This window comes from Lutjanus erythropterus, chromosome 19 (assembly GCF_056507025.1).
Source record: "Lutjanus erythropterus isolate fLutEry1 chromosome 19, fLutEry1.hap2, whole genome shotgun sequence".
Lineage (NCBI taxonomy): Eukaryota > Metazoa > Chordata > Actinopteri > Lutjaniformes > Lutjanidae > Lutjanus > Lutjanus erythropterus.
Genome location: NC_139335.1, coordinates 33502501 through 33515011, shown reverse-complemented (window position 1 = coordinate 33515011; position 12511 = coordinate 33502501). Strand labels below are relative to the sequence as shown.

At 43.0% G+C, this 12511-nt stretch overlaps 1 protein-coding gene across 15 annotated transcripts in view; it reads left to right on the top strand.

Moving 5' to 3' along the window:
- Positions 1-12511, top strand: part of hoxb3a (homeobox B3a) — a 139300-nt gene that overhangs the window by 88077 nt on the left and 38712 nt on the right. For 11 of the 15 annotated variants that reach the window (XM_084745118.1, XM_084745131.1, XM_084745120.1 and 8 more), the window contains 2 exons: positions 5942-6654; positions 10870-12511. The exon at positions 10870-12511 is cut by the window's right edge and continues 688 nt beyond it. In XM_084745118.1, the coding sequence (XP_084601244.1) occupies positions 6063-6654; positions 10870-11735 (1458 nt within the window). In that variant the 5' untranslated portion in view covers positions 5942-6062 and the 3' untranslated portion in view covers positions 11736-12511. Of the gene's footprint in view, positions 1-2041; positions 2523-4287; positions 4365-5941; positions 6655-10869 lie in introns of those variants that run through there. The other 4 variants (XM_084745124.1, XM_084745121.1, XM_084745132.1 and 1 more) reach the window with 3 other exon arrangements.

The following is a 12511-nucleotide window of genomic DNA, read 5'->3' as shown; positions in this document are numbered from 1 at the left end:
GAAGGTGTTATGAAATAAGAGCTGAATGCTTTCAGCCTCTTTAGTTTCACAGGCTGTCTATCTGTCCAAAACACATCCATGATAATGTTCTTAGGTGAGCTGTGCAGTAATAGCCTAATGCAGCCCCCGAGCTTGTTGCCATAGTTTATTTATTAGACTAGGATCATTTATATTTTGCTTTTGTCATTTTTTTGGACTGGAAGCCTTGTTTGTTGGTGTTGCTATCTAAAATGTTATATTTATTTAATGATCCCAGCTGATTAAATACTGCTCTGAACTATTTTATAGCCAACTGCAGGAAACACTAACCTCTGATTGGGAAATGAAAGTATCTGTCTGAAGCTGTTCTCTCAGTTCTTATCCTCTTTATCCCTAAATAACATCATATCCAACAAACTAGGACTGATATGAACAATTATTTTCATTTACAGCTGCAGCCATAAATCGATTAAATGATCATTAGTTGATTATCAAATTAATCAGCAACTTTTTTGATAACTGATTAATCAATTTGAGTAATGTTATAAGAAAAAAAAGTAAAACTTTTCTGATTAGAATTTCTTAAATGTGAATATTTTCTGGTTTCTTTACTCCTCTCTGACAATAAACTGATTATATTTGGGTTGCAAACAAAACAAAACATTAGAGGACATCACCGCTTTGGGAAACATGGATTGATACTTTTTACCACAGACCAAACAACTAATCGATTAATCAATATAATATTAGACAGATTAACCGGCTTTGAAAATAATCATTAGTTGCAGCCCTATTTTCATTATTGATTCATCTGCAAATTATTTTCAGCATTAATTGAGTAATCCTTTATTCTATAAAATGTCAAAAAATGTGAAAAATACTTCAACCCCACATGATGCCCAACCAACAGTCCAAAACCCAAAGACTCTTCATTAACTTCCCTAAATTAGAAAGACAATCAACATATCCTCACATTTAGGAGGCTCGAACCATCAAACGACTGACATTTTGCTTGAAAACGACTGTAATGATTTATCAATTTTCAATAATATCAATGGTTGACAACAAATTCTATTTTGGTCCACTAACCAATTAATCTAATCTAAACTAAACGTTGCAGTTCTACAACAAATTGTTCTCCTTGTACATTTAAGTCTAATGTAAGTTGTCTTTGGCCTACTAGCACATGGCCCAGCCTGCTAATTAGAAAAGGAAGAGAAGGGTAAAGATGGACTCTCCCAGATGAACAAGAAATAGGCCAACTCATAAAAAGTTTTGAGTTTTTAAGAGAGGAGAGACCATTTTAAAATAGGAACTCCACAAAATAACGCCATGTTTTTTATTGTGCAAAATGTTATGCCAAAGGCCACCTGGTGAAAACAGTCAGGTGTGGGATATATGTTAACATAACTGCTTATGGAAGAAAGTCCAATTTGAAAAACACAGGCAAGTAGCCTCTGTGGCTGGCAGTAGGCTAACACATCTGCCCTACAAGCAGCCAGTGAAATTAGCATAATTTGTGAGTGACGCTGAGCTGTTTGATGGGGGAATCACGCGTCCGCAAGTCAAGCCCCGTTATTTCCTCCGTTACACCCCCGTGAGCGTCGCTGATACCCGGGTCTTGTTGTCAACAAGAGTGAATACCTGCTGGGATACCACCACCACCACAACTACTACTACAGGCTGTAACTGCCGCTGCTAGCCGTATGGAATAAACCCTCAACATATAGTCTTCCAGAGCCCGGAGCGCGGTGGGAGCACAGACCCAAGACAGAGAAGGAAGACGCGGAGGGAGAGAGGCAGGAGACCCGGGGAGACGAAGGAGAGGGGGAATTAAAAAAGAAGAACCCAAAAATGCGATGGGGTGACATTTTGCGCCAGAGCTGTTCCTCACAGGCTGTATGACTGACTGACTGCCTACTGGCTGACTGTGTGGCTGTTAGAGCGACAGACGCTAAAAAAGACAGAATTTTGAGGCCATTGTTATCAGCCAGCAGCGGTGCAGGCAGCGCTGGTGCTGGGGCGGAGGGTTGGAGGTGGAGGGGGGGTGGGGGGGCGCGAGCAGGCAGCAGGCAGGCTCCCGGTAAGCTCGTTCAGCTCGCGCGCTAGCTGGCCTGCCTGTAGCCTACACCAAGCCTGTCCGTTCATTCTGCCCGTATCGAGCCCCCCACCGACGCCTCGAGTCCGTCCAGCTCATGCCACACGGTGTCCGGCTCGCCGCCCTCCCGCAGCCCGCTCTGCCGCCGCCGCTGCCGCCGCTGCCGCTGCTGCCGCCGCTGGCTCCAGGAGGTGTTGTTGTGGTGGTGGTGAGCAGCCGTGCTAGTCTCCAGACAGCACCAGAGGAGCAGCGGGTTTGCGGAGAGAAGAGGAGGAGGAGAGGAAAACGGGAGAGGAAAACGGGAGAGAAAGCGAGCGGATTCGTTATTTATTTAATTATTTATTATTGTTATTGATTACCTAGTGAACGTGCGTGAGGACTAAACTGTGATGCGGTGTCGTTGGGTCCGTGGCGGACTGGACCGGGACCACCGGTGCTAAGGAAGGTAAGGAGCATCACCGGCAGGCAGGCAGGCCAGCCGGGAGTGCAGCAGCTCAACTACAAAGCAGAAATACAGAGTGTGTTTGTTCGCTGTGCAGTTTGTGAACGGCGGAGTGGCTGGCTCAGTGATTTATGGCCCGTATGACTTCAATCCCGGTTCAAGAAGAGTTCACAATGCTTTAAGCTGCCGTAGCTACCCGCCGCAAGCAGCCCCCCTTCTTCTTTCGGCCTTCCATCTCTGTCCTCTTTCTTTCTGTTTTTTTTTCTCCTCTCATTTCTTCTCCTATTCTGCCCATGCCTCGTCCTCACTTAGAGCTATTTATTTACAAAGCAATGGGCGACCATTTTTTCTGTTATGGATGGTCCACATGTCCCTGGCGTTTCCTCCCAGTGGGCCTTTCGTTTTATTACTTCGATAACATCTGACATTTATTTTAATTCTTACTAAAATTCTGTAATTTTATTCACACATTGAGGTGTCACTGCTTGATGATTTAAATGGAGGCTATGGATACAGCAACAATAGCTCTGATCAGGCCAATCCTTTATTGTTCCTGGGCTCGGCTCCATATAATTGGCTCCTCTCTTCTGTGTGTCTGTTAATGGGATAAGGAATACGTGGATTGTCCAAGTTAATGCATTCTCTCTCTGTCTCACTGCCTGCATAGCTCTTCATGGCAGGCGCCATTTGTAATTTTATATCCCAGGATAAAACACAGACACTGGACACCAAGGCCGACCCCTCTCTCTCTCTCTCTCTCTCTCTCTCTCTCTCTCTCTCTCTCTCTCTCTCTCTCTCTCTCTCTCTCTCACTGTTGTTTTTGTTTGGGTCGCTGTTTCTCTGTCAGTATAAGTGGATTATTCAGGGAGGCGTCTAGTAAAGTTGGTGATTGTATTAAGCTGTAGCCCTACAAGCCAGGGGCAGAGACATTACGTGTCCCGTTTAATGGCGAAACAGCGATATGATTTAATAACATATTCCTCCTACACTCACTGCCACGGCCTCTCTCTCTCTCCCTCTCTCTCTCCTTGGGACTATTCCTCAGAGTAAATAATTAGGATTCCAGCTTGTCTACTAGAAAGATAAATGGCTGACATGTGTGACGTGCTGAGAGCTGGAGTGGGGCTGGACTGTCTGATCAAAAAAAAAGAAGAAGAATTGTAATATCTTCTTTAAAAATAAAAAAAATATTTGCCTATAATTTTAGCACAATTTTACCTCCAAAATATTTGTATTTGAAATAGGACTATTTGTTTGCTGTTTTTTTCTTTTTAGGAAGCACCTTTCTCTGGTCATTATTTGATTTGCATTCTCTGTTTTTTCACTTGTTTACCGCTGTTTATTTAGGAAATGTGTCATGTAGGCCTAGTATGCTAATTTATTTATTTTTTAAAAAGGGTATTGCATATGCAGGAATGTGAAATATCGTAACAACACAAACTGACAACATCGTTTCTTTTTGTGAAGCGTAGCTTTTGTGCGTAACTGTCACATTATTTTCACGCACTTTAGCTAATTTCTTCTTTGGCTAGCCTCGTTTTTTCTACGCTTGTCCACAGTGAAGTCTGTTAACAGGCCATAGCTTCAGTTGTACGACATAATAAATAAATATAATTTACGTGTGTATAATATCCGTGTGGGCTGTTGTTGCGATAATAACCGTGTGAATTAATTTGAGGCTCATCACTTAGCTGCAGCACTAACATGCTGACGCTCAGGCTCAGTGTGTGTCTGCTTCACCTCCTCCTGCCCGTTAAACATTTTATCTCCAGAGGAGAAATGAATGCCAGGTGCTCCCTCGCGCCTGACAAGCCGGCCTCTCGCGGCCACAGGCCCACCCCAGCGGTGAGCGCGAGATAGGGACATACTGCTCTGCTTTTTCTTCCTCTCCTTTTTCCCTTAAGGGGCCATGATAGAGCAGTCTGACCACTCGACCCTAATGAATCACTGACTTGTGAAGCTTCTTCCTGGGAATCTATCTATCTATCTATCTATCTATCTATCTATCTATCTATCTATCTATCTATCTATCTATCTATTGTTGGCATCTTTTGTCTAAACCAAAGTCCAGCTGGTTTGATTATTTATTCCTTTTTTACATTATTATTTATTTATTTTTAATTTCGTTTTTCGTCTGGAAAAAATGTACATCCTTAAATCTAAACCCCGATTTTTATAAAATAATATTTTGAGATAATCTTCAACATAGAGGTGTTGATTTTTTTACTCACACTAATAGGTTTTCTTTGTTACTCCGTCTAAAATATATATATATATATATATATATATATATATATATATATATATATATATATATCTTAATTACGCGCAATAATACGCATTACCGCCACGTTTCCTCTGGCCTGTTAAAACAAACGCGCTGAGATGCAAGAGTATCCTGTTATTCAGCAGCAATGACCGCTGCCGGAGATAGACTCCTGTGAGTGGGGATGAGTGAGGTAACAGCCGAGCAGGCGGAATACAGTAAATCATGTGTGCGAGGCGAAGGTTGACAGAAATAGGCTACCTACATCAGTCACAAAGGAAAAATATATACAGGCCACATTCAGAGCCGCCATTACACAACAAAATGTCATGTTCAGCCTCAATAACACCAGACAGGATGGGGTAGTGCTTTATTATAGACATATATGTATGTATATACATATAAAACATTCCAAATTAAATGAACTTGTCGAATAAGAAGAAAAACAGCATATAGAAATGTTTAAAACAATACTGAAAAGAGATTTTATTTCATTTTTTTTTTTTCTTAGAATTAGAAAAGAAGCATTGTCACCATACTTTGATTCAATGATGAAAAATAATTAGTGAATAATACAATAACAACTGATAATTATTCTACTACTATTATTAATCATAAGAATAGATAGACTACCATGTTTCACTCAATTATAATAATAACAATAATGATGATGATAATAATAATAATAATGATAATAATAATAATAATAATAATAATAATGATAATGGGCCTAATTATAACCATAAAATGTAGTTTTTTGTGAGTAGCAAGATGGGAACTACATCAAAATCTTACTAACTCTGTTGTATTATGATGAATAAATAATAATAACAATAATAACAATAATGTTTAATTACTATATATCTTAGGGTTTCTATGGAAATTTAACAGTAATAAGGGTGTGTGTGTGTGTGTGTGTGTGTGTGTGTGTGTGTGTGTGTGTGTGTGTGTGTATAGAGAGGGAACAGTTTGCCCTCCCTGTGCCCCCTCCACTAGAGCATCTGCAGGCTGTGCACTGGGCTCAGGAGGGAGGGGGAGGGTAAGGAGGGGTGAGAAAAGAAAAGCAGTGGTTTCTATTCATGTCATGGTGCCTTTCATTGGAGGAAGATGGATTTATCTCTCTTATTTCTTTATTCTGCCTCTCCTAACCTTTCAGGTCAGATTGCAGGGGACCGTTGGAGAGACACCGTCACGTGACCCCCGGTACCAAATGGTCTTCCGGCAGTGGCTCTCAACAAGGACCGGAGCACAAGAAGACGCCGCCACTTCTCTCAGAAATGCAGAAGACAACATACTACGACAACTCCTCTACGCTTTTTGGCGGCTACTCGTCCTATCAGGTGCAGGGGGCGGCAGCGGCGGCAGCCGCAGCCGCCAATGGCTTTGGGGGCTACGATGCCCCGGTCCCAGTGTCCCACCACCAACCGGCCTTCCAGTCAGCAACCCATCTGGATGTGGATTCGTACCAGCGCTCTGCTTGCTCTTTACAGTCACTGGGCAGTAATGGTAGCCACCAGCAGCAGCAGCAGCTAGCCAAGACCAAGGAGTTGAATGGCAGCTGCATGCGGCCCAGCCTGCCGCCTGAGCACCACCCCGGCTCCCAGGTGTCCCCTCCACTGCCTCCCAACCCCAGCAATGGTAATACCGGGGCTCAGCAGCCGGGTGGCAGTGCTGGGGCCTCCTCAGTCTCCAAATCAGGCCCCAATAAGTCGTCCAATTCTTCCTCCTCCATATCGTCCTCCACATCGTCCTCTTCCTCCTCACTGCCTCCCAACCCGACCTTGGCCAAGCAGATCTTTCCCTGGATGAAAGAGAGTCGGCAGACGACCAAGCAGAAAAACTGTTCACCCAGCAACAACTCTAGCAATGGTGTGTTAGATTACACCTGTCTCTGTCTCTCTGTCTGTCTTTGCTCTGACCCCCCACCCCCCTCCCATAGTACTGCAGAAACAACATGGCCTAGCAGAATAATTATTCCTCCTGCAGCAGTCTCTCTCTTTCTCTTCTTCATCACTCCTTTCCTCAGCTCCCTCTGCCCTCCTTCTATTTCTTTCTCCCTTCATTTTCCTTCCTCATTAGTGTCTTTGTTCCCATTATCTTGCCTTCTCTTTCCCATCACCACGTCCCTCTTTCCTCACCTCTCTTATCGCCGTCCTCTTTCAAGCCCCACATCCCCAGAGGATTTTAAGAGTTTCTCAGACTATTATGGCAAAGCAGGTTTCCACAGGCACTGGTTCAGGCAGGGAATGACCACAGGCAACTAGTCATGCTGGTTATTATGTATCTGTAGCTGCTGGCGAATTAGTCTGCTCTGGTCCAAGCTCATTTTAGGTATCTAATGTTGCTTATGAATGAACTGTTGAATGAATGAATGAATGGCTAGTGAACTGGATTCACGAAACATTGATATATCTCCTGGAGAAAACATGTTAGCATGAAAGCTAGCTCAAACCTCAAATCAAAATCCATTCTGCTATACATTTCCACTCAGTATTTCAAGTGAATAAAGCCCATTACAAATGGTAATAACATTCAAATCCCTAAATATAGCAAACAGTGAATGGTAAGACGTCTGCTATTCTGACACATTTTCCTGCAGACCTCAAGTAGTGTAAAAGTAAATGAGTAAAAAGCAGGAAGAAAATGTACATTTTCAATAGCGAAGAACATCCATATACTTACTCATAGGACAAGTAAAGTTATGATATGTACAAATGAAACATGGTGTTTTCAAGAGTTCGATGAAGGCCACAACTGTGATTGTGTGTTAATTGCAGAGATGGATTCAGGAGGTGATTAGCCTAGCTTATCCCCCTGTGTTGACCAGGTGCAATGACTTCTGGGAGACTTATCATCACAGTGACTATCTTTACATGCACACTATTTTTCTACAATTATTTTAAATATGATGATATTCCAAATATGATACAGGTCATGTAAACAGTATATTCTGTTTGGATTAGGCCTTTCTCTGAATATAGTATTTTCTGATTAAGATGGTGGATATGGTGGTATTATTCAGGTTTTAGTAGCATTCTTTGGATGTATACAGTGCATTCAGAATATGGCCTCTTGCCTGTTTGCAGTCAGCTGTATGCGTTGTAAACAAACTAGCTAGCTAACAGGACAAACATGTGCACTATTGAACATTATCAGGGACTTGGATATCAACAGGTTTTTGGATATGTTTTGCTATGCTTTTGGAATGTTATATAATATAAACTACAGGATGTATGTCATTATGTGAGTATGTAAGGCCAGATATAAATGATATTAGTTATAACTATAATACAGTTATAATATTAGTGGAATATTCATTTTCATTGGCCATATATACAACTTAGAAGGAAAACTGTCTTGTTTGGAATAATGGCAAAAAATGAATATTTTGTGAATGTAAATGTAGTCAGTGAGGCTGCAGGTTTGGTGCCATCATGTCTGTGCAGAGATCTCTACTAAAACCTGTGCATATGTGGCAACTGGCACTGTGGTTGGAGATGCTGCACTGGGTGGATAAGCATAAGAAGGGTAGATGTGCATAAGAAAGAGAAAGGAAAAGTTATATCTTGAATATTGTTGAAACAAGGTGAGACCTGGATCAGTTCAGTGCCAGCAGAGGAGAAAAATAGATGAGAAAAAGATGTTTCGCAATACAAATATTAAGCAAAAGTACATAAAAAGTTGGACTCTGTAGAGAAACTTCTCTGGCAGTTTGTCTTTCAGCTGACTTTCTTATCAGTGACAACTGAGCAATCATAGGTCCATTACACTAACAGGACAGTGGGTGATTGAACAGTCTAGCTAACCACAAACTGCAGCCAATAGCATGTACACCTTCCTTAATTCATTTACTTTCTCCTCTTCCTCCAGCACCTCTTCATCCTGTCTTTCACCCTCTAGTTATCATTTGCTTTCCGATTGCTCTCCTCCTACTCTCCTTTTTGCACCTCCTTGGAAAGCCGCTGCAAGAAGGAAGATATTAACAGGATGAATTTAAATGTCATGTACGATAACAGATGAATAGATTTACAGAGAGATGGAGAATGACAAGCAGATGTTTGAAAGGGAAGATATTAGCAAATGGGAAAAATACAACATGATGATAAATTTGAATATCATCTGCATGTGTGATAACAGACAGACAGATATGTTATTTGAATTGGTAGTTATCAATGAGAGAAAATATGCTCTGCCATAATGAATATGAGTCTCATATTCGCATTCAGAAAGCTTCCAGTTGACTGGATATAGAGTTGAGAACAGATTAGACTGTTTATTGATGAGAAAATGAAGTGCTCTGATGTCACCGCTCTGTGAGACAGATGATGTGATGGTTACCTCTCATCTTTCTGTCCCCGTCCATAGAAATAAACACTAGAGTCAACTGTTTATACTGCTGAGAGGGATACAATTATTGAGAGATAGGATCTGAGTGCTAGCTTTGAACTGTACTGCATCAGCAGTTATTAGTATGAACACACTGCAAGAATGCACAGACACATCCTAACATTTTCATAACAGAGGCATGTACTCACAGAGAGAGATGGAGGAGGTGCCGTGGGTCAGCACCACTGTTTAGTCTGGAACAAACACCAGGCCAGAGTTAGCAAAGTATCATCTGTTGCTGCTAAAAGGGACAGTTCTTCCCGAAACCAAAAATACATGTTTTCTTCATACCTAGAGTACTATTTATAATCTAGAGAGTTTTGGTGTGAGTTGCAGAGTTTTGGAGATATCAGCCGTAGAGATGTCTGCCCTCTCTCCAGTATAATGGAACTAGAAGGCACTCAGCTTGTAGTGCCCAAAGCACTAAAAAATACATTAGAAAAACAGTGTCTCTTACCAGAGATCACGATCCACAAACCTTGTTGTGAGCAGTTTCATGTAGGAACTACTGTCTTTCTACTGAACTACACCTGCCAAGTGCATCACTGTTACTGTTGCACACACTGTTACAAGCATGAGCCTCTTATCCATGAGTAGAGGCCTAAGGTCTGTGCATTATCTTGAGAAACCGGGTATTTTTCTTTTTTTTTTAAGAAATAAATGAAGGCCAGCCATGAAATTGTCACCAAAATTGAACTTCCATCACAGTTAACAGACATCCTACTTCAAGTCTGACCTACTGTACAGCTGCACTGACACAAATTACTTGCATTTTCTGTATAAATGAAGGACTGATCAGGATACTGATTTGAGGTTTACCAGAAAACCAACAGTTTTTAGGAAGAACTGATTGAAAGGATGGGTGATAATCATCAACCAAATGCTCATTAATTGTAGCTAATATGAGTAAGATTAGCAGTTTTCACCCAGAGCTTTACAAGCAGTGACAGGAGCTGGTGGATTTGAGGTTTAGCAGATTCTGTTGCCTTAAGACAAAATGACTAGCTTACTACTGAGAGTAACATACACATTGCCATTTAAAAAAAAAACAAGAAGAATTCTATCCCTTGCACTCACTAAGATTGACTAACGATGCACCAAGTAGTCTCTGAATAGGTTTCGGCTCTATCAGGAGTCAGACTGTGATGAGAAGTTTGACTTTTCTTTTCTTGGCGAGCTGATTGAAGCGAGCACAGATCAAACTCACTTCCAGCTGTAGTCCTTGTGCTGCGGCTGCTGTTGCTGTGGGGGGTTTGTCTTTCCAGTCAAGATGCAATTTAGCTGCCCTCGGCCAGCGCCAGGGCCTCCGTCTCTTAATAACTGCCACTGTTATGAAGTGTTGACAACTAATATCAAGGGATAATTCAGCCAGCATGCCTGGACCCCCCTCTGCTTTATTAAGAACCTGAATGCTTTCAATTTCCACCAGCATGCAGCTTGATTGTGTTTTATTCTCTCTTCCTCTCTGGCTCTTTCAATTTTCATTTCATCTTTTTACCTCTTTCATACTATATCTTTCTTTTTTTACTTCCACTCTTTTCTTCCTTCTTTTCTCCAGCATTCACCCTCTTCATTTTCTAGGGTTATTTTTGCCCCAGTGTCTCCTTTGGTAGTTTTTTCTCCATTTTTTCATTTCTTTTTTTGTAAATTTGTCTCTCTTGCTCTTCCTCTGTGTGATCTTTTCTCCTTTCTCCTCAGCATCAGGAGGAGCAGAGAGTGGTAGCAGCGGCGAGAAGAGTCCCACCAGTGGCTCATCGGCATCATCTAAGCGAGCTCGTACGGCGTACACCAGTGCCCAGCTGGTTGAGCTGGAGAAGGAGTTCCACTTCAACCGGTACCTGTGCCGGCCGCGGCGTGTGGAAATGGCCAACCTGCTCAACCTGTCCGAACGTCAGATCAAGATCTGGTTCCAGAACCGACGCATGAAGTACAAAAAGGACCAGAAGTCCAAGGGCCTGAGCTCTAGCTCTGGAGGCCCCTCACCAACTGGCTCCCCGCCCCTGACCATGCAGTCCTCCGCCAGCTTCCTCAACTCGATGCACCCCATGGGAGGGGGAGGAGGAGGGTCAGGCTATGATGTCCCATCTCCGCCATCCTTCAGCAAGCCGCATCAGGGAGTGTCTTACTCCATGTCCACTGCCTACTCTAATGTCCCAATGAAGGGCTGCCCCCCCCAGCAGAAGTATGGCGCCCCAGACCCGGACTACGGCGAACCACACCCCCACCACGGCCTAGTTCAGGCCAACAGCGCCGGCTACGGGACTCCTACCAACATGCAAGCCAGTCCAGTCTACGTGGGGGCCGGCAGCTATGTGGAACCCATGGCTGGCTCGGGGCCCTCCATGTATGGGCTAAACCACCTCGGCCCCACGCCACCCCACCACCAAACAATGGACTACAATGGCGCTGGGCCCATGTCGGCCCCCAACCAGCACCATGTGGGCGGAGGGGGCCCTCCAGGTCCTTGTGACCCACCCACGCACCCCACGTACACCGAGCTGTCGGCGCACCACACCTCGACTCAGGGCAGAATCCAGGAAGCACCCAAGCTCACCCATCTGTAGCAGGTTTGGAACAAAATGACAACGTAGGAAATAGTGAAGACGACACAGAACAAGTAACACGACGCGACTCACTAACAGACTAACTAACACGTGGGGACTCTACTGCTGCAACAGGACGGCAAGAGACACAGATCGAGACAGAGACAGGGGCCGTCCAGTGGTTTGTCCTGTGCTGTATAGCCACAGTGGGGAACAATCAGTGTTTGGTGTTTTCCAGCCCCACCCTGTTTCCACTGCCTTCATCTGCAGCTCCATCAGGTCTGATTATGGCGAGAGCTTTCACTGTTACCTTTAAAGTGCAGTTAATTTCATTTAAAAGAGGTGAAGGAGGCTGTGCCCATTATCAAGCAGCAGTGATGGACTTAAACCATTCATGTTGCCAAAAGAGTCCATAAAAGAGAGATATCTGTCTCGTAAAAGTACTGACATCAATGATAACTGCACAGAAATTTCCAAGCATTTTTTTAAGATGAGGCCAAACTGACTCTTCTACTGAAACCTAAATGTTTGAACCATTTAAAGCTGGGGTAAACACTGTATTTTTGGCATCATTGGGCAAAAGTTCCATTATAACATTTCGGCATAATGTAATTCAAGTAGTCTGAGAGGAAACTAGACTTCTGCTCCTCCTTATGCATGTTTAGAAAATCCAGCATGTGAATCTCATTCCCAAAATATAGGTATTTTTAGGACCTGGGAATAAGACTCAATAATAAACTATCTTTCTCTAGAATTGCTGACTCCACCTTTAAGAGCATTATCAGTTTAATTTCCCA